The sequence below is a fragment of the Megascapheus bottae genome, chromosome 3 (genome assembly GCF_031878675.1).
Source record: "Megascapheus bottae isolate mThoBot1 chromosome 3, mThoBot2.hap1, whole genome shotgun sequence".
Classification (NCBI taxonomy): domain Eukaryota; kingdom Metazoa; phylum Chordata; class Mammalia; order Rodentia; family Geomyidae; genus Megascapheus; species Megascapheus bottae.
In genome coordinates this window covers 36,195,755-36,217,920 of record NC_143511.1, presented here as the reverse complement: position 1 = coordinate 36,217,920, position 22,166 = coordinate 36,195,755, and the positions used below count along the sequence as shown (strand labels likewise).

The 22,166-nt window shown below is 44.0% G+C and overlaps 1 protein-coding gene across 1 annotated transcript in view; it reads left to right on the top strand.

Annotated features, from left to right (window-relative positions):
• The first annotated feature begins 12,244 nt into the window (after nucleotides 1-12,244).
• Fam120a (family with sequence similarity 120 member A) overlaps nucleotides 12,245-22,166 on the top strand; it is a 99,775-nt gene continuing 89,853 nt past the window's right edge. Inside the window, exon 1 of the mRNA XM_090329900.1 lies at nucleotides 12,245-12,733. Coding sequence (XP_090186026.1) covers nucleotides 12,260-12,733 — 474 coding nt within the window. The 5' untranslated portion in view covers nucleotides 12,245-12,259. The remainder of the gene's footprint in view (nucleotides 12,734-22,166) is intronic.

Sequence of the window (22,166 nt, the reverse complement as noted above, 5' to 3'; positions counted from 1 at the left end):
TCTTTACCTGACTAAGGTAACTGTAACCTTTCTGTACATATCCTTTATTATAAGATTATAATTTTAAAAAATAATTATAACAACAACAAAAGGCTAGAAGTGAAGCTGTTACTCAAGCAGTAGAGCTTTAGCCTTGAGCAAAAGAACCTCAAGAACAGTGCCCAGACCCTGAGTTCCAGCCTCATGACTGACATTACAAACAAAAACCAGATTCCTTCCACATTCTTCAGACTATAGGGTCACTTCTGCTTCCCCCGGCTGGTTTCTTTCTCCAGTGCTTTCGTTTCAGCAATACTTTCCCATCCCTAGAGTTAGTTGTATTTAGGTCAGAACTGACAAAGAAAAAAAGATTGAAAATGAAGAAAGTGGAAAAACGGAATTTACTGCCAGGCTCTCTGGCTAAAGGAAAGGCCCATCTACCAAAACTTTTAATGGCCATTCCAGACTGTTTGATCAGCAGAGTCAGGAGAGTTCCGGTTCTCCCACATTCCTTCCACACTTGATGAGCCATCCTAATCTTAGGTCATGCTAATAGGGGTATAGTGTACTAACCCATTGTGGGTTTTAAACAGTTTTACTGAGTCATATTTTACAAACAGTTCCTTCATTAAACATATATGGTGGAACTAGGAATGTGGCTTCGTGCTAGATTGTCTGCTAGCATGCGTGAAGCACTTCCTCAGCACTACATAAACAGAAAAAAAATGGTTTAATGGTTTGTTATAGTATATATATTTTTTTAATTCTGATAGACAAGCCTGGGAGTGTGACCTAGTGGTGGAGTTCTAGTCTGGAGAAAGCTCAAGGTCAGTGCCCAGGCCCTGAGTTCAAGCCCCAGGACTGGCAAAAAAAAAAAAAAAGAAGAAGAAAAGAAAAGAAAGAAAAAGAAAACAGAAAAGAAAATATTTGATAGAATACATATAACATAAAAGTTCCCATGTGATAGCTATGAGCCAGTAGCTCAGGCCTACTACTACTCAGGAGGCTAAGACCTGAGGACTGAGGTTGAAAGCCAGCCTGGGCACAAAAGCCCATGAGACTCTTACCTCCAGTTAGCCAGAAAAGAAAGTGTGGCTCAAGTGGTAGAGTACCTTGGTGAGTGGAAAAAAGCTCACAAGAGCACATGGCCCTGAGTTCAAGCCCCAGTACAAACATTTTCCCATGTAACCTTCTTTAGGTATATAATTAGAACTTTAATTAGATTCATAATATGCAACCCTCACAACTATATAGTTCCCTAATTTTTTTTTCCGAGTCCTGGGCTTGAGCTGAGGGCCTAAGAACTGTCCTTGGACTTTCTCAAGGCTAGAGTCTCAGCACTACTTCCAGCTTTTTTTTTTCTATGTATATGGTACCGAGGAATCGAACCGGGTCTTTGTGCATGTACTCTAACACTAGGCCAAACTCCCAGCCCCATAGTTCCCTAATTTTTATCAAATGAAGTAGAAACTTTTCAATTATGTGACAGCTACTCCCGAATCTCCCCATCCTTGGCTCCTGGCAACCTCTCATTTATTTTCTGCCTCCATGAATTTATTTATTCTAGATATTTTCTGTAAGAATTACATTTGTCCTTTTGAATTTTACTTAGCAAAATTCTTTCTAGGTTAATCATATTATTGTACACATTCATTCCTTTTTATGGATAAACAGCATTCCATTGCATGTATGTTTATGTGCACGTATGTTTGTATGTATGTGCTGGTTGTGGAGCTTGAACTTAGGGCCTGGGCACAGACCCTGAGATTTTTTTTTTCACCAGTCCTGGGTCTTGAACTACTGTCCCTAAGCTTCTTTTGCTCAAGGCTAGCACTCTGCCACTTGAGCCACAGTACCACTTCCAGCTTTTTCTATGTATGTGGTACTTAGAAATTGAACCCAAAGCTTCATGCATGCTAAACAAGCACTCTACCATTAAGCCACATTCCTAGCCCTAGGTGTGACTTTTCTCTGATGTGATTTTCTAGTCCCTATCTGTTTTCTTGGAACAGGCACTACTTTTGTCCCTGAGTTTCTGACATGATGCTCTTATACTTTGCAATTTCTTTGTGGGTATGTGTTGTGGGGTGGGAGGAGGCTGAGTGTTGGCCCTTAGCTTTCTCTCAATTCTAATGCCCTACCACTTGAGCCACACCTCTACTTCTAGCTTCTTGGTGGTCAATTGGAGAGAAGTGACAGATTTTCCTGCTAGGGCTGGCTTCAAAGCAGCATCCTCAGATCTCAATCTCTTGAGTATATAGGACTAGCTGATGCCTGACTGCAATGTCCTTTCCTCTCTCTTTGGTAGCTTCTTCATAGCAAACACCAACAGTCTGAATACTGAATATCAGAAGAGTCTCAGTGGATCTCTGCCATCCTAGGTACAGCATTCATCTCAGATCCAGCCCCTGAATTCCAGCCATCTTGTCCAACCCTCAATTCATGAGACTGCCAGGCTCTGTCTCACATCTCATCTCTCACATCCTGGCTTGGAAACACCACAAGCAATAATCTGGGTCAATTGTAGGACTCCTCTTTTAATCTCTCCAGGATTTTTTTTTTTGCATTTTTTAATTGTAATTAGTAAAAGGGTTACATGATATTTGCCAGATAGAAGGTACATTAATTCACATACATTGATACCCTTTCACATGTCTTGGTACCCATTTCCCTCCCCCCACACCCCCCCCACCCGTCTTGCTTTTCCCCCCTTCCCTATCAAATTTCAAATAACCAAATACAAATAAATTCAATATATCAGATAACAAAGTGAGATACTATAACAATATGAGATAACCAAGGGACAGCAAAGGAGATGAGAGACAACATAGTACATTAAGGACAACAATCATTCGTTATATGGCTTTTGTTTCAATATCCTTCTCTCCAGGATTTCTATCCCTCACTGTCTGTGGTTCAAATGTCTCATGTATTTTTTTTTTGATGTTTCTAATACTTCATGTGAGAGAGTGATTCAATACCTCTTATTATATCTTGGCTAGAAGTAAAAGATGCTCCAATTTCCAATTAATTTGTGTGTGTTTGTGTGTGTGCGTGCGTGTGTGTGTGTGTGTGTGTGTGTGTGTGTGTGTGTGTGTATGTGTGTGTGTCTAGTGGTTCTGGGGTTTGAACTCAAAGCCTGGAGCTCTTGCTCAACTTTTTTTTTTTTTTTTGCCAGTCCTGGGGCTTGAACTCAGGGCCTGAGCATTGTCATTGGGCTTTCTCAAGGCTAGAGCTCTACCAGTTGAGCCACAGCACCACTTCCAGGGTTTTTTGTTTTGTTTTGTTTTTTGGTGAGTCATGGGGCTTGAACTTGGACTAGGCCCTGTCTCTGAGCTCTTCAGCTTAAGGCCCTACCCTTGAACCAAGGCCCCCTTCCCGTTTTCTAGGGGTTAATATAAGAGTCTCAGGACCTTTTGTGCCTGGGCTGGCTTTGAACCTTGATCCTCAGATCTCAGCCTCCTGAATAGCTATGATTATAGGTGTGAGTCACCACACTTGGCTCACTTCCAGGTTTTTCTTTTCTTTTTTTTTATTATATTCTTTTTATTGTAATTAATAGAAGGATTACATTATATTCACCAAATAGAAGGTGATACCCCTTCTCATGTTTACTGCCAGGTTTTTCTATGTATGTGGTACGGAGGAATTGAATCCAGGTCTTTGTGCATGTAGGCAAGCACTCTACCACTAGGCCAAACTCCTGGTTCCCATTCAACTTTTTAAATTCTTTATTGTCAGGGTAATGCCGCTCAACATTTTTTTTTGCCAGTCCTGGCCCTTGAACTCAGGGCCTAGGTGCTGTCCTTGGGCTTTTTCAAGACTAGAGCTTTACCACTTGAGCCGCAGCACCATTTCTGGCTTTTTTTTCTATATATGTGGTACCTAGGAATCAAACCCGGGTCTTTGTGCATGCTAGGCAAGCACTCTACCACTAGGCCAAACTCCTGGCCTGCTCAACATTTTTTTATTCAAGTCTGGCTGGCATTTTACCATTGAGCCACATCTCCACTTCTATCATTTTGGTAGTTAATTAAGATCCTGTATCATGTTTAACAATAAACTTAGTTCACTTATGAGTTCATCTTCAAGATCCTGTCAGGTAGGATTGAAGGGATGAGTAGGAAGTTTTCTTATAGTACAAGAACATGTCTAACAGTGTCCTTTCAAAGCAGGTGCTGCCCATTCATTCCACAGCAGCTACCACTACTCACACAGCTGGGGATACCACTTGGAGAGCTGCCTAGAGAACCTACAGCCCTTACTGCAAAGTCTTTGAGGACAACTTTTCTCCCTTGAGCATAGCTATTTCTGAATTGCTGAAAAACCATCTGGATACAAGGTTAGTGAACAGGGTGGCTAATAAAAAACAAAAACAGGCTGGAGTTTAGCCTAGTGGTAGAGTGCTTGCCTAGCATGCACAAAGACCCGGGTTTGATTCCTTGGTACCACATAGTTAGAAAAAGCCAGAAGTGGTGCTGAGGCTCAAGTGGTAGAGTTCTAGCCTTGAGAAAAATCTAAAAACAGTTCTCTGGCCCTGAGTTTAAGCCCAGGACTGGCCAAAAAAAAATCAGCCATTTCTGTTTCAGATTGAAAGTTAAAAATGAAATTGTTGAGCATAGAAGTGTCAGGGACAAGCCTAGCATGGTGGCTCACGCCTGTAATCCTAGCTACTCAGGAAGCTGAGATCTGAGGATCAAGGTTCAAAGCCAGCCCTGGTACAAAAGGACCTGAGACTCTGATCTCCAATTAACCTCTAGAAAATGGGAAGTAGGGCTTGGCTCAAGGGTAAGGTGGTAGCCTTGAGCTGAAGAGCTCAGGGACAGTGCTCAGGCCAAGTTCAGGCCCCATGACCCAACAACAACAAAAAAAAGGTGTCAGGGACAGTGTTGGCTGTAGACTTATTTGTCTTCCTCACCCTTTTGAACAGTGTCAGTCTGGCTGAAAATGACATTAGCTCAGATTCAGAGGGCAGATGAAAACTGCCTGACATGATGCTGTTTATTAGTGGCATGGCTTGCAATCCTATTTACTCAGGATGCTGAGACCTGAGGATCATGGTTTGGAGCCAGCAGGGGCAGGAATGTCTATGACTTTAATATCCCAAAGACCACTTGAAAGAAAGCTCAGGGACAGTGCCAAGGCCATAAGACCTGCACAAAGGAAGGAAGGAAGGGAGGGAGGTCAAAAGGGAGGAAAGAAGGAAGGAAATAAAAGATGGGAGGGAGAGAGGGAGAGTTCAGATCTACATATGTGTTTGGTCTGGCTCCAAAGTGCCAGTGCAATTTAGTGAGACAGGATTGACAAGATTTCCATCTCTACCCTGGAGGGGAGTATAATGTGGGGCAGAAGGCTTGGACCTTCCTCTTCATTTCTAGTCAAGATTGTTGATGTACTTCCAGATGGCACTGGGATCTATTTCCTTATCTATCTCCTTTGAGCTTCTTTAAAAAGGAACTTCATGCCACTATCCCAGGTAGTAGCCAAGATATACATATACTTCTTGCTCAGTAAGTGTTGTCTCATTTTGTTGATTGTACTCTAACTTTGGACATGGCCCATCTCCCTTACTGATCTCTGTAGTGAGAGATCTGTGAAAATAGGAGGCGGGTAAAGCTCCTTCTAATATTGAAGGGTTAAAGGAAACTCCTAAATATTTGGAGTGACAGTACAAAGAATTCCCAACTAATTATTTCTTCTTCAGAGTGGGACTTTTGACCTTAACATCTTTCTTCTTGCCTTCTGATGCCATCTTAACTTCCACAAACTCACAAATTCTGAAGCCCAAAGCAGAAGCTCAGGAGTGGGTGGGCTCAGAGTTTTCACTGATATGATAGGATCTGTCTACTTACTAATCCTATATATAGTTCCATTACCATATCAATGATCCCAGTTTTCAACTTAGTTTCAGGAATGATCATGAGTGTTAGTGGGTTTTTTTGTTGCTGTTTTTCTCCCCACTCCCCATCAGTCCTGGGCATTGTCCCTGAGCATTTTTTTGCTCAAGGCTAGTGGTCTACCACTTGAGCCACAGCACCACTTCCAGCTCTTCCTGTGTATGTAGTAGGAGGAATCAAACCCAGGTCTTTGTGCATGCTAGGCAGGCACTCTACCACTAGGCCATACCCATGGCCCTTGGAGTATGTTTTTATTTGTTGTTTTTGATCATCTCCTTCTAAGTACTTGTGATTGACTTCGGGAATCATGAAGAGAAAGAAAAAAGTAAGTTATATCAGTTGTTTGAAACATGAAATGGTACACTGTTACCACCTAAAGTGTGTGGAAATTGACCAATCTTTCCCACATTAATGCTGGGATATCATAGGCATGAAGAATACCTGAACTTAACTGATGACATGACGAAAATGTGTGATCCATTGTCTTTTTTTTCTATGAAGTTCCAAATTACACAAACAATGTAACCATTTAGGGATATGAATTATTCTCCTTCATTTGCATTCTCATGTGGGAACTAAGAGGAACATGGAACCACAGGTTCTCTTCAGACAGCAATCTACGCCTTTGAATCACATTAATCATTTGTAGGGCGTAGAGGGGAAGGCAGAGATCTACTCATCCAGAAGATCTTTAATACCAGTATCCTTGCTTTAGTGTGAAGAGTTAGGGGCGTCTCTTACCCTTCCCTTTCTATCCTGGCAAATAGAATAATGAAGACCTTATGGCAGGAGTCTTGTGAGTGTACCTGATTCTCTGGCTGCAGTAGAGAGACTGTAGGGAGAAAAAAGGTCTGAAATGCCAAGAAGTATGGGAGAGGCTTCCAGAAAACCAAATGCCCTCTACTGTAGATAGAGAAGGAATGGGCAATCTAGTAATCAAGGGAATGTAGCCACCTTTGGCTGAGATATTACACTGATATTTGCCAGCCAAGTATTTGAAAGCTCTATGTTTCACTAGTGCCAGAAATGAGATTTTATCGAAATCGTGCCTCGTGTTCTACTATAACTTAAAACTAAAAGTATTCTTGTTTTAAATGTAGTTGAGCTGGGTGCCAGTGGCACTGGGGAAGGCTCACTCCTATAAGCCTAGATTGAGGTTAGAAGCCAGTCTCAGTAGACAAATCTCAAAGATTCATATTTCCCATTTACTAGTAAAAACCTGGAGGTAGAGCTGAGGTTCAAGTGGTAGAGTTCCAGCCTTGACAGCATGTGGTCTTGAGTACAAGCCCTAGTACTGGTGGTCCTAGTACTGGACAGGTGAAAGGGACATTCTGTCTTACCATGATGCCACCTCAGGACTTTGCTGGGAGTTCACCCCACTAGTCAGAAGAACAAAAGCAGATGTGACATGACCTTGAACTTCCCAGCTTTCAGAACTGTGAATCAAGTAAATCTTGACTCTTTTTTTTTTTTTTTGGTCAGTTATGGGACTTGAACTCTGGGCCTGGGTGCTGTCCCTGAGCTCTTCAGCTCAAGACTACCACCTTACTCCTTAAGCCACAGCACCCCTTCTGGTTTTCTGCTGGTTAGATGGAGATAAGAGTCTCATGGACTTTCTTGCCCAGGCTGGCTTTGAATTTCAATTCTCAGCCTCCTGAATAGCTAGGATTACAGGCAAGACAAAAAAAAAAAAAAAAAAAAAAAAAAGCTTTCTAATTCTAGAATCTCAAAAGCCCCCTAAATGAAATTCTTATGATTATAGAAATAAGCATATACTCTTCCAGTTAATTTAAACTGACAATCAATGAACAGATTAGGACTGGTGCTAGATAAACATTATGTGCTTTAGTCCTAAACAGGGATTTCACTGTGACCTCCATGGTCCCAGAGTCCATATTAAGGCCTAGTTTGTGGTTTTTCTAACCTGTACTAATAATTAAGTCTCTGTCACCTTACTTAAAAAAAAATGCAGGCTACTAAGTGCCAGCAATTTTATATAGAGATTCCCTTCTTGAACACTTGTTTTTAAACATGTCATTTGAAATATGATGTAAAAATCAATGTTAATAAATTTTTTAATAAAAAAACAGGGCTAGAGTGAGCTCTCAACCTCAAACACTAGCACCAATAAAAATAATAATAAACTGAAAACTCAGTGTGGGTACAGTGGCTCACATCTATTACACCTAGCAACTCAGAGGGCTGAGATCTGAAGATCACAGTTTGAAGTGAGGATGGCCAGAACTAATTAACCACCAAAAAGTTGGAATTAAAGCTGTGACTCAAGTATGAGAGCACTAGCTTTGAGGGGAAAAATAAAAATCACAAGCACAGTTTCTAGACCTTAAGTTAAAGCCATGAGAACAGAACAACAATAATAACAACAAACAGAAAAACCCCCAAACCAACCAACCCCCCAAATAATAATAATTGTTATTATTATTGCCAGTACTGGGGCTTGAATTCTTGGGGTTTCTCAGGGCTAGAGCTTTATCATGTGAGCTACAGCACCACTTCCAGCTTTTTCTGAGTATGTGGTACCGAGGAATCAAACCAAGGGCTTCATGCATGGTAGGCAAGCACTCTACCACTAGGCCAAACTCCTGCCCATTCGAAAATTATTATTATTATTTTTTTGTGTGTATGTGTGTGGGTCATGGGGCTTGAACTTGGCCTGGGTGCTGTCCCTAAGGTCTTCAGCTCAAAGCTACTGCCCTACCCTTGAGCCAAGCCCCACTTTCTGTTTTCTAGAGGTTAACTGGAGATAAGAGTCTCGGGTCCTTTTGTGCCTGGGCTGGCTTTGAACCTTGATCCTCAGATCTCAGCCTCCTGAGTAGCTAGGACTACAGGCATGCACTACTGTACCCAGCAAAAATTGTTATTATCATTGTTAGTTAAAAAAAAAAAAAGGTTGGGCTGGGAGTTTGGCCTAGTGGTAGAGTGCTTGCCTAGCATGCACGAAGACCCAGGTTCAATTCCTCGGTACCACATACATAAAAAAAAAAAAATCTGGAAGTGGTGCTGTGGCTCAGGGTAGAACACTAGCCTTGAGGAAAGCCCAAGGGCAGTGCACAGGCCCTGAACTCAAGCCGAGGACTGGCAAAAAAAAAAAAAAGATTTAGCCAGGCACAGTGGCTCGTACCTGTAATCCTAGCTACTCAGGAGGCTGAGATCTGAGGATCGTGGTTCAAAGCCAGCCTGGGCACTAAAGACCATGAGACTCTTATCTCCAATTAATCTTTAGAAAATGGGAAGTGGGGGCTGGGAGTTTAGCCTAGTGGTAGAGTGCTTGCCTAGCATGCACGAAGACCTAGGTTCGATTCCTCAGTACCACATGCATAGAAAAAAGCAGAAAGTAGTGCTGAGGCTCAAGTGGTAGAGCTCTAGCCTTGAGAAAGTCCAAGGACAGGGCTCAAGCCCTGAGCTCAAGCCCAGAACTGGCAAAAAAAAAAAAAAAAAAAGAAAGAAAGAAAATGGGAAATGGGGCTGTGGCTCAGGGTAGGGTAGTAATCTTGAGCGGAAGAGCTCATGGATAGCGACCAGACACAGAGTTCAAGCCTTATGACCACCGCCCCCCCCCCCCCCGAAAAAAAGTTTAAATTACATTTTAAATCCAACGTTTAGCTACTCAGGAAGCTGAGATATGAGGACAGTCTAGACAGGAAAGTCTGTAAGACTCTTATCTGCAATTAATCAAAAAAAAAAAGAAAAAGAAAGGTTGGAATTGGAGTTATAGCTCAAGCAATACAGCACCAGCCTTGAGTGGAAAAAGCTAAGGAATAGTGCCCAGGCTCTGATATCAAGCCCTAGTTACCAGTACAACTAACTCAACTAACTAAACATATAAAACAAACTTCAAACTTTCAAAATTGAACTGATCCTTATAAGCATAACTTGATATAATTATATATGTGGAATTATTTAAAAGGCCAGCATTAATTAAGCCTTTAAAAAAATCAACCCAGAAGATAAGTACTACTGATATCCTCATTCTCCAGTTGATAAGAAGCAAGGTTAGAAGTTTCTAACCTTGGTTGAGCTTGGTGGCTCATGTTTGCATCCCTAGCCTCTCAGGAGGTTAAGATCTGAAGATCTGAAACAAGCCATGGCAGACAAACCAGAGAGATGTTTATCTCCAATTAACCACCCCAAAGCTGGAAGTGGTAGTGAGGCCCATGTGGTAAAGTATCAGAACTGAGCACAAAAACCTACATAAGAGAGTAAGGCTCAAGTTTAAGCCCCAGAACTGGTCCCACCCTTCCCCAAAGAAACTATTACATTTTAGCAAGGACATATAGTAAAATTAGACAGACTTGATGTTCTGTTGGTAGAAAATATACTCCTGCTCCAGAATCCTTGATACTAGCACCCAAATTTTAAACCAAACAAAACAATATACAATTAAGAGAAACACAGGGCCAGGAATGTGGCCTACTGGTAGAGTGCTTGCCTAGCATGCACAAAGCCCTGTGTTGGAGTCCTGGTTATCACATACGCAGGAAAAAGCCTGAAGTGGTATTGTGGCTCAAGTGGTAGAGCACTAGTCTTGAGAAACTCAAGGACAGTGTCCAGGCCCTAAGTTCAAGCCCCAGAACTAGCAAAATATCAAACACACACACATAATAAAAGAAACAGGATGAGAATATAGTTTACTGGTAGAGGGCTTCCTTACCATGTCCAGCAAACCAAACAACAAAAATGACCAAATCCAAACAGAACAAAACAAAAAATACAAAAAGCAAAGCTGGGTGCCAGTGGCTCACCCTTGTAATCCTAGCTACTCAGGAGGCTGAGATCTGTGGATAGCGGTTCAAAGCCAGTCTGGGCATGAAAGTCCGTGAGACTCTTAGCTCCAATTACCCACCAGAAAACTGGAGTGGCATTGTGGCTCAAGTGGTAGAGCACTAGGTCCAGAGTTCAGGCCCCACGAGTGACAAAAAAAAAAGAATAAAAATAAAAAACAAATAGAAAATACGTATAGAATTCAATGCTGTAAGAAAATGAAAATATGAGTGATGAAAACTACTACTCAATTTTGCATACCTACCGTGGGTTCCAAAAAGAAATTTGGCTCTGTCTGAGGTGTTATTTAACCTGGCTTTAAACAGCTAATTGTATTTCTAAATAACAGGTAATCCTGGTTTTACTATTCAATTTATGCTTAAGTGTCAGAACTTGCCCGTTATTTTAAAAATAACTTTGCAAAACGCCGAAAGCATTTTATGTATGTACACATTCTAGTCTGAACTTGAAGTTGTTACAAGAAACTAAAGAGAATTCGACTTGCCCCCTGGCTTCTTCGGGTCTGCACGGACTAGTTGAGCAGACGCGGGCTCCCAGCCACGACGGGATCAGGTGCTCCTTCACAGGTTTGTCCAGAAAAAGAACTGATGGACAGACGAAGGCAAGCAAAGAACGCCACTTTGCAGGATTCGGGGGAGCATTCTGAAAGACATTTCTCTCCTTCAGAACGTTTCCCAGAAGAAGCTCAGGCACCAACTGTGCCTTCACAGCCGCCCCCTCGCAGACATTCCTGGAGCAGCGCAGATCCATCCCTGGCCTGGGGGTGGCGCTGTCCAGGACCGCACACGGCGGGGAGATCCGCGGCGCTCCGCGTCTTCCTTTCGCGGTTTCGCACTGGAAGGAAGGACTGCTGGGCCCTCCCACTCCAGAAAAGTGTCTGCCCGTGATTCTTGAAACACAGGCCTGTGCCGCCCTCCTGTCTGTGGAGGGGGCCCGCCCGCAGCTCCATCTCGGCGTTCACCCACAACCCCTCCTTCTACGTTCCCAGGCCCGCAGCTCCCGCTCCCAGCGGCAGGGCGGCAGCGGCAGCCAGAGGGAGACTGGGAGGCGGAGCCGACGAGGCTGGCCACGCCCTCCGGCGCTCAGGGGGCGGAGCTTCGACTGGGCGGCCTCTGGCTTCTGAGGGGCGCGGCTTGAGCAGGCCCAGGCGCCTCCTCGAGCCCGCCTGGCCGCGGCGCCCTGAGGGCCCCAGACTCGAGGCCGGCTCCTCCGGCCCCTCCTCCGCGCTCCCGGCAGCCGCTGCCACCTCCCGGGAGCCCGGCCGCGTCCCAGCACCGCCTCTTCCGTCCCGCCGGCGTCCGCGCGGGCGGGCCCTACGTCAGCGCCGCCCCGCCCGGCCCAGCCTCGGCCTCGCAGCGCGGCGGCGGCGCAGGTCCCTCCCCAGACATGGCCCCGGGAGGCGACGGCACATGGCGGCCGCGGCGGCCGTGAGCGAGCCCCGGGCCCGCCCCAGTCCGCCCTAGAGGCCGCCCCCGCCCGCCGGCCGCGCCACGGCCCCGCCGCCCCCCGCCCCGCCGCCCCCGGCCCCGCCGCCCGCCCGCGCTCGCCCCGCCGCCACCGCTGCCGCCGCCGCCGCCGCCATGGGCGTGCAGGGCTTCCAGGACTACATCGAGAAGCACTGCCCGAGCGCCGTGGTGCCGGTGGAGCTGCAGAAGCTGGCCCGGGGCAGCCTGGTGGGCGGCGGGCGGCAGCGGCCCCCGCAGACCCCGCTGCGCTTGCTGGTGGACGCCGACAACTGCCTGCACCGCCTCTACGGCGGCTTCTACACCGACTGGGTCAGCGGCGGCCAATGGAACCACATGCTCGGCTACCTGGCGGCGCTGGCCAAGGCCTGCTTCGGCGGCAACATCGAGCTCTTCGTCTTCTTCAACGGAGCGCTCGAGAAGGCCCGGTTGCACGAGTGGGTCAAGCGGCAGGGCAACGAGCGCCAGACGGCGCAGCAGATCGTCAGCCATGTCCAGAACAAGGGCACGCCGCCGCCCAAGGTCTGGTTCCTGCCGCCGGTCTGCATGGCCCACTGTATCCGCCTGGCGCTCATCCGCTTCCACGTCAAGGTGTGCCCGGGGGAATGGGCGGGGGGGGGTGGTGGTTCAGGGCCGGGCTTGGGGGCCCCTGGTGATTAGGGTCAAGGTTGGGCTCGGGGGTTCCCTGGGCCAGGACCAGGGCCAGGGTCAGGCAGGGCTGGGCCAAGGTTCACGGCAGCCGGGAGGGGCCGAGGCTCTGCTGGTAGGAGACGGTTCTTGCTTCTTTAAGAGCCGTGGATCAGGCCGCACCGCCTGCTTTTCTGGGGTGCAGCGTGTCTCCAGGCTGTGGCGCGTGGGTTCTCTGGAGAGCTGGTCTGGTGCCGGCTCGACGGCGCAAGATGGATGATGTCCGGCTCTTGAGGCCGCGCACGGTAGAAGTGCGCCTACTGTGGTCCCTCCTGGTCAGGCTCCTCGGGCCGCACACTCGAGGGTTGGTGGGAAGCCCCGCATCAGAATTCGGATTGGCAGTGTCATCATCTTGTCATCATTCTTGTCCAATATCCAGCGTGGTTTTCTAATCCTTTGGGAGGAGGTTGGCAGGTTACTCGCTGGCCTTAGACTTGAACAATATATTACCTCCCTCCCCGAATTGAAAACGTTATTTCCCAGCAACAAGTTTTATGTTGGAAAGCTGTGGGATAAGTAGTAATAGGGGAGTGTTGTGTGTGTGTGTGGGGGGGGGGTGTCGCCAGGACCAGGAGAAGAAGCAGCAGGATATGGCATTTCTGTCTCCGTAGCCGTGGGAGGCGAGCCTTGTGCATGGGCCTGTAATTCAGAACGCGATGCCCTGCCCCTGTGCTTTTGAAAATTGATGCCTAGAGGAATTTTTGGTGTTAGATTCTTCCAAGGTATTATACAACTTGAAGGAATAGGATTTTGTCTGTTCTGGAAGCTCAGTTCGCTAGGTCTGAGGCGACGAAGTAGTTCAACATTCGAGGGGAAGAGTGGAGGCCGTGCAATACAGGTATGAACTTGCAGGATCCGATTCTGGCTCACAGTGTGTACAGTGACCTTCAACAGTACCCTAATGGGTGGGCAGTGAGAACTGTACATTGTCAGCCGTCTGCTATCCCTGTGGCAGACGGTTCTGAGGCCAGAATTGGGCCAGAGTGAGAACTTCAGGACCCGGCAGTTGACTGGAAAGATGAACGCAGAAACGATCCCGGACGTTGCTTGCATTTTCATTTTCCTTAAAACGTTTTTTTTTTTTTTTTTTTTTTGATGGAAGGAGACTGTTTTCTGCTTGTTTAGCACATGCCACTCTGGCTTGGTCTTTTATTTCTTTTGAAACCTAGCTTGCTTCCCAAGTTTAAAAAAAAAATTCCCTTCCTGGTGGCCCCACTGCCTGTGATGAGATGGTGGTAGTTAAGCCGAAAATGATAGCGGAAGTCCCACCCAGCATCCTGTTGCAATTGGCAGACCGATGTTTAAGTCTGAGGGCGGAGGCGGCCGGAGGAGTGGTGATTGGCCGGTGAGCCTGGCAGGCAGACCGGCCGCGTGCCATTCCTCGAGAAGTTCGGGTGAGAAGCCCTGTGCCTCACGTTTTCTCCGTAGTAGCCTTAAGCTCGGGGAAAGGGAAGGTGATACCATTTTTCTGATGTGATACAAAGCGATCTCTAAAGTCTCTCTTTAGTTTTGGTTTGTTGAGAAAGGTTGAGCTTTTCTCCCTTACTCTTGTTAACAACACAAGCAGTATCTTAAGTCATATGACTTGCGGGAATACTATTACTTCACATTCCTATCAGTATATGTATATGATTGCAGCATCTTTTGGAAGAACTGTTGGATTCTTTTTAAATTGGAAACTCAAAAGATTATTTGGGCCTAGGTAGATTGATACCTCAGTCAAGATGATGCATGCCACTTAGGTTTCTGGATACAGGATAACTTTGCCTATATTTTGCTTTACATAAAGGTTTAATTCCTGATAAGGGATTATAATGTGTTAATTGCATAGATTTATATTGTGATGACTACTACCTGATGGTTCCTTACCTGACAACCTCGGCTTCTACTGATGCCGGAAAAAAGTTAGCTGGTAGAAATTTCTCAGCAACCCACAGAAAGAGATCAGGAAGTTCTGGGACAATGACAGGAAAAATTAGCTTTCTCTTTCCTCATTGAAGAACCCTTTATGTTCTCTCACTGCCCTCTTTTCTTTTCTTTAAATGTAATTCTATCAAGCTTGGTTGTTTATTTTCTCCACTCAGCTTGAGAAGAGAGTGAAAAGGAAAGTCTGCCAGAGGCAGAAGTACCATTAATAGCAAAAAGTGACAACAGGAGAAGATTTAAAATGCTATAAAAAACAGATATTCTGAGACTATTTTAGAAAAACAACCTCATGTGCTTATATTGCTGAGGGAAGTATATTGTTCTTTCTTAAATTTTTTAAATAATTTTTTATTGTGATTAATAGAAGAGTTACATTATATTCACCAGATAGAAGGTGCATAACTTCACAAACATTGATACCATTTCTCATGACATGGTCCCCATTTCCCTCCCACCCTCCCCCCTGTTTGTTCTTTTTTACTGAAAGATTTTAACACTTATTTTTATATCATATTTCAAATGTCTTGCTTAACAAATAAGTATTGAATAAGGGAATCTTTATGCAGTCACTGGCACATAAATTTTAGAACATAATTAAAATTAAGCTGAGAGTTTGTATGTTATAGATACATATTGATCTGTATAATAGAACATCATGTCTCTAGAGTATATATCCCATCATAGATTTTTTTTTTCTTTTTCTTTTTTTGGTGGGTCATGGGGCTTGAACTCAGCCTGGGCGCTGCCCCTGAGCTCTTCAGCTCAAGGCTACCACCCTACCCTTGAGCCAAGCCCCATTTCCGGTTTTCTAGAGGTTAATTGGAGATAAGAATCTCAGGTCCTTTTGTGCCCAGGCTGGCTTTGAACCTTGATCATCACATTTCAGCCTCCTAAGTAGCTAGGATTACAGGCGTGAGCCACCACGTTCCACGTCCGGCCCACCATAGATTTATATGTCTTTGTAGTTATATTTCCAAGACAGTGTCAATAACCTTGGGTACCCGAATATTGAGTCATCACTCTTCTACTGTTTGGATCTAATATCTACATATCAAGGAGACCATGTGTCTTTTGGTCCTTTGGTCTTGACTTATCTTGCCCAACATGATTAGCTCTAGTTTCATCCACTTCCCAGCAAAAGCCATTATTTTTTTTATCTTGTCTGTTGGCTATGTAGAATTCCATTGTATATATGTACCTCATTTTTTGTATCCATTCATCTGTAATGGGGCATCTGGATTGTTTCCGTCGCTTGGCTATTGTGAATAGTGCAGTGATGAACATGGCTGTGCAGGTGTCATCATATCCTGGGTTATGAGTTTTTTGAGAAACCTACAAACTGCCTTCCAGAGTGGCTGTACTAGTTTACATTCCCACTAGCAGTGCAGTAGGGTCCCTCTTTCTCCACTAGCATTTGTGTTTGCCTGAGTTCCGAATATTGGCCATTCTGATTGGGGTAAGATGGTATCTTAGGGTTGTTTTTATTTGCATTTTCTCCCTATCCCTCCCTCTCTCTCTCCCTCCCTCCACATCTCACTGGCTCTTGCTCTCTCTTTGCCATTTTAGCCTCGTCTTTTTTGTAAGTCTCTCTTTAGTTCCCTTGCCCATTTAATGATCGGTTTGTTGGGGGATTAGTTTCTTGAGTACCCTGTAGATATTGGATACTGTGTTTGATGTATTCTTGGTAAATATCTTTTCCCAGTTGGTTGGCTGTCTTTCTACTTCAGTAGCTCTGCCTTTGTCTGTGCAGAAACTTTTTATTTTTAGGTAATCCCATTTGTTGAGTCTCTCTCCAATCTGTTGTGACCCTGGGATTGTTCAAGAACTTTTTGCCTGTATCTATGTGTTCTAGTGTCTCTCCTACTTTATCGTGTAGCAGTTTCAGAGTTTCAGATCTGATATTGAGGTCTTTGATCCATTTTGAGTTAATGTTTGTGCATGACAACAGTCTGGGGTCAATTTTTAGTTTTCTGCATGTGGCTGCCCAGCCACATGAAGAGGCTGTGTTTATTCCACTATGTATCTCTGGCTCCATTGTCGAATATAAGTTGACCATAGGTATGTGGTTTCATCTCTGGATCTTCTGTTCTGTTCCATTGGTCTTCCGGTCTGTTTTTGTGTATTGTTTATTCTATATGTATGCTTTTTAAAATGATTGCTATTTTAGCTATACAGTGGGGTTATGTCAGGCAGTAAATACATTTCCTTTCATATCGTGTCATCTGTTCCCTCATTCTCTACCATTCTGTCCTCCCATCTCCACCCATAAGTTGGATAGTTCACTTTCATCAATGTCTGGTGTGCTCTACTGCTGCACTTTTCACCTTTTTTCCTCAGATTCTGTGCAAGCACTCTACCATTTGAGCCACAGTACCAGCCCTCTTGCGGTCCTCTTATTTGTGTTTCCAAGTGTTATTGGGAGAACGGCACACCCCTGTGCACTGTCATTGTATTTCTAGCTTGAGATGACTGGAGAGTCCCTCCATGGGTTGAGTTGGAATTTCTTTTTTGTCTCCTGGGTTGGCCCTAAACCCTGATCCCCTGATCTCTACCTCCCAAGTATTTAAGATTACCAGGTTGAACCACAATTTGACCCCTTCTTTTTCTTTTTAAGCCACCCATTAAAATGGTTAAAAATTTAAAACCATAATGAGGGTTTTTTTTTTTTTTTTTTGCCTATCTACTAGAATGGGTAAAGTAAAAGAAGACTGAGCATAGCAAGTGCTGGCAGCAATGCTGAGTGGCTGGAATTCTCGCACACTGCTGTTGAAAATGCAGAATGGTGCTGTCACTCTGGAATCAGTTTGGCAGTTTCTTACATAGTAGTCTCGCTTTTAGGTGTTTTCCTAATGGAAACTTTGTTCTTATAAAAGGTGGCACTTTAGTATTTATTAACAGCTTTGTTCATGATAGTCTCAAATTGGAAATGATTGGAGCATATTTTAACAAATTAATGAATTCTTTGGTAGATCTATACTATTAAATACTGTTGGCAGTGAAAAAAAAAGGAACTGTTGATTGATGGATTATATGTATGCAATAACTCTCACGGATTTCTCTGTCTGTCTCTCTGGTATCGGATAGTGGGGCTTGAACTTGGCCTGGAGCGCGCGTGCGCACACACGCTCCCTCTCTCTCTCTCTCTGTCTGTCTGTCTCTCCCTGTCTCTGTCTCTGTCTCTGTCTCTCTCTCTCCCAGCTGTTTTTGTTCATGACTGGAGCTCTACCATTTGAGGTTTATAGTTCCAGCTTTTTTTTTTTTTTGGTTCTTTTGAGATAAAAGAGTTTCTTGGTTTTGTCTGGTGGGGCTGGCTTTTAATCTCAATTTTCATATCTCAGCCCCCTGATTATCTAAGATTATAGGTATACTGGCACCTGGCTACTTGCAGCATTTTTTCCCCCTTTGGCCAGTCCTGGACTTGAGCTCAGGGCCTGAACATTACTATCCTTGGACTTTCTCAAGGCCAGAGCTTGAGCCTCAGCACCACTTCCGGCTTTTTTCCCCCCTGTGTTTGTAGTATGGAGGAAGACCTGGGACTTTATGCATGCTAGGCAAGCACTCTACCACTAGGCCAAACTTGGGGCCCTACTTGCTACAGTCTTTAACAGAAGTTTCATACTTGTATAGGAAGACAAGTTCAAAAGGTATACTTCTCTTTATGTACAAAGAGAAAACTATACTTCTAGGGACCAGTCAATGACTATAAGAGCAGAGAACAGGAGTTTGTACACACAGGGATAGCAAGGGTGAGCTGTTGGAGAGAAGTAGAATAATTAACCACCATATACTGAGGGACAACTAATCCTGCTACCTTATGTATTTTCACTTATTGTGGGGGTCTCTAGCATGTAACTCACTTGATAGGTAAGGGATCACTGGTGGCAATGGAATTAACATAAGCAGCTAGCTATATGTAATATATGACATTATAAAACCTTAACATTTTATTACTCTTCTTTAGTGTTTTGTAATTGACAGGAAGATCTAATTTCCTGTCACCTTTGCTTAGTAAAATACTTTTTGATGTAGAGAATACTTCCTTGGTAGAGTAATAATCACTGATATTTTTGTTTGTTCGCTTTAAGTTATAACTATTTTTCTGATCATTTGCAATTGGCCTACTATATTAACTAATTTAGGGCATTGAACAGACTAACTTGGACTTGGCTTTAGGTGGTAACTCAGAGTTTTCTCTGTGTGCCTTGAGTCATTATAACCTTTGAAACTTCAGCAAGTGACTTGGGTTTATTTTAAAATCTTGGTGGCTTTAAATCACTGGAGTTTTTATAAATACTTGAAGTACTTCAGATCCTATCCTGAATGCTCCAGTGAAGTTTTGCTAAACTGGTGTTCTATTGTTTTTATTGAGATCTTACATAAAATCATGTTTAGTACATAAGACAGAAAGAATGTGAGATTGGACCATGGTTTCAGACTTTCATGCTTAGCCTAATATGTTTGTTTTTTGGAATGATGATCTCCATGTGTACTTTTTGGGGGAGGGAGCTCATTGGTATCATACCAGGTGCTTGCTAAGCTCTACCTCACATTTGTTTTGTCAGGGCCCTACTGACACATTTTAGTCAAGAAATAGGATTTGCTGATTCAGCAACATCTGGGTACAAGTCACTTTAACCTCAGCAGGAGGGAAGTGCAGCTTAAATTATTGTGTGAGAGTACTTTGGGGGTGTGCCTACCTACTATTCACCCCATGACAGCTGTGGTAGTTGTGTCAGCTCTGTTGTTTTATTCTTTTTTTTTTTTTGCCAGTCCTGGGCCTTGAGCTCAGGGCCTGAGCACTGTCCTTGGGCTTTCTCAAGGCTAGCACTCTGTCACTTGAGCCACAGCACCACTTCTGGCTTTTTTCTATGTATGTGGTACCAAGGAATCGAACCTGGGTCTTTGTGCCTGCTAGGTAAGCGTTCTACTACTAGGCCAAACTCCCTGCCCTGCTGTCTTATTCTTAAGGACCTTTAATTTACCAGGAATTCTTGTTCAGAATTTGTTCTATCATAATTCAGACCACTCATCATGTAAGTTGAGTATTTTTCTCTACTGTGCCAGTTTTGTACCTGCAGTCATGTTTTACTTAAGGACTGTCAAAGAAATAGATCATTAGGCTATTTCATAGTAACCAACTGGTATAGCCTACAGGTAAATGTAAGCCTAGGTTTTACAAACCTGTACAACATGTTACCGTTCTGAATGTTGTAGACAATTGCTAATACAGTGGTACTTTCGTGGCAGTAAAAATTCTAGACCATAGGGCTTTTTTATCTTTATTACATTAAGGAATCACCACAGCTTATGCAGTCAAACATGGGAATGTTATTTAGCACATGGCTACAGTTTAATTTGCTCAGCATAGTATCTTTGTTGCAACATGCCCCAGAATTTCCTTCCTTTTTTTTTAGGCTAAATAATGTTACATTTGTATTCAATGCCACTGAGTATTTGAGTTGCTTCCACTTGTGAGCTGTGAATAATATAAACATGGCCTACAGATTCCTGTTTGAATCCTGCTTTTGATTTTTTTTTTTTTTTGGTGGTTCTGGGGCTAGAATTTAGGGTCTGGGTGGGCACTGTCCCTGAGTTTCTTTTGCTCAAGGCTAGCACTCTACCACTTCAGCCAAAGCACCACTTCTAGCTTTTTCTGTTTATGTGGTTCTGAAGAATTGAACCCAGGGCTTCATGAATGCTTGCTAAGCACTCTACCACTAAGCCACATTCCATGTCCTTGATTTTTTTTTTCCTGTTAGTTGTGGGACTTGAACTCTTGGCCTTGGTGCTGTCCCTGAGCTCTTTAGCTCAAGGCTAGCACTCTACCACTTGAGCCACAGTGCCACTTCCAGTTTTCTAGTGGTTAATTGGAGATGAGTCTCATGGACTTTCATGCCCGGGCTGACCTTGAACTGTGATCCTCAGATCTCAGCCTTCTAAAGTAGGATTATAGATGTGAACCACTGGCACCTGCTGATTTTTTTAATTATTTATTTATTTTTTATTGTTGGGGTAATGTATAGAGGGATTACAGTTACAATCACCAGGTAGTAGGTGAATTACTTCTCACACATGGATACCTCTTCTCATGATTTTGTTCTTATTTCCTTCCCCCCACCTCTCCCAATCATCTTGTTTGTTTTTTTAACTACATTCAAGAATTGTTGGGTGTGTGTGTGTGTGTGTGTGTGTGTGTGTGTGTGTGTGTGTGTATGTGTATGTGAGAGAGAGAAAGAGGGCCGGGGGGGGGGCAGACAGAGAGAAAGAGACAGACAGAGATACTAGGGTTTGAACTCAGGACCACATACTTGCTAAACAGGCACTGTGTTGCTTGAACAGTTCTGTCAACCACTTTCTGCATTAATGTTGACAGATGGCCTTTCCTGGTCTTGACAGTGACTCCTATTGGTGCTTTCCTCTGTCACTGAGATGCCAGACATTTGCTAGTGTCTCCAGCCATTGTATTTCCCCCATACCTTGGAATGACCAAGTTCAGCCATTAGTTGAGATGGAGTCTTTCAGAGTTCTGGCTACCACCATCCTCTGATGGTTTACCTCCTAAGTAACTAGGATTATGGGCTTAAGCTACTCTGCTCAGATCCATTTATTTTTTTTTTTTTAAGTTTTTAAGTTGTTGTTGAAGATTGAGTTCAGAGCTCAATAGGCAAACACCCTATCACTGATCTGTAACCTCAGACCTGTTTAACTCTTTTTGAAGATTTCCCATAGTGGATGCATAAGTTGTGTGTTTCCTCCTAGGCTCTGGTTTCACATACTAGCCCCAGCTGTCTTGAACCTTGACCATTGTGACCTCTCACATCAGGGTCATTGCTACTCAAGGGCCATTTTGCCATATTAGTTCCTACTCTCCCACTCTGCCTACTCTACAGTAATGACATGCATCCTCCTGGGTGCCAAGCCCTCCTCACCTGTGCTTTGTTCTCATTCCCAACATTGTAGTACATGAACTTACCAATGTCATCTCAAAGGTTTGCTTTGCAAACTCATTGGTGTTTATCATCATTTTTTTTTTTTTTTTTGCCAGTCCTGGGCTTGAGCTCAGGGCCTGAGCACTGCCCTTGGACTTTCTCAAGGCTAGAGCTCTACCACTTGAGCCTCAGCACCACTTCTGGCCTTTTTCTATGTATGTGGTACCAAGGAATCGAACCCGGGTCTTCATGCATGCTAGGCAAGCACTTTAACCACTAGGACAAACTCCCGGCCCGTTTATCATCATTTTTAAATGGATGTAAATAAATTACAATAATATATAATGTAAGAAATATATGGAGGACTAATAACCATGTCCTGACTTGTCATATTTTAGGAACCATTAGAATGCCTTGTGGTTCCTTAACCTATATACCCTGGCAGAGCAGTTCACTATATCTTCTGTTCAGATTTGAATAAA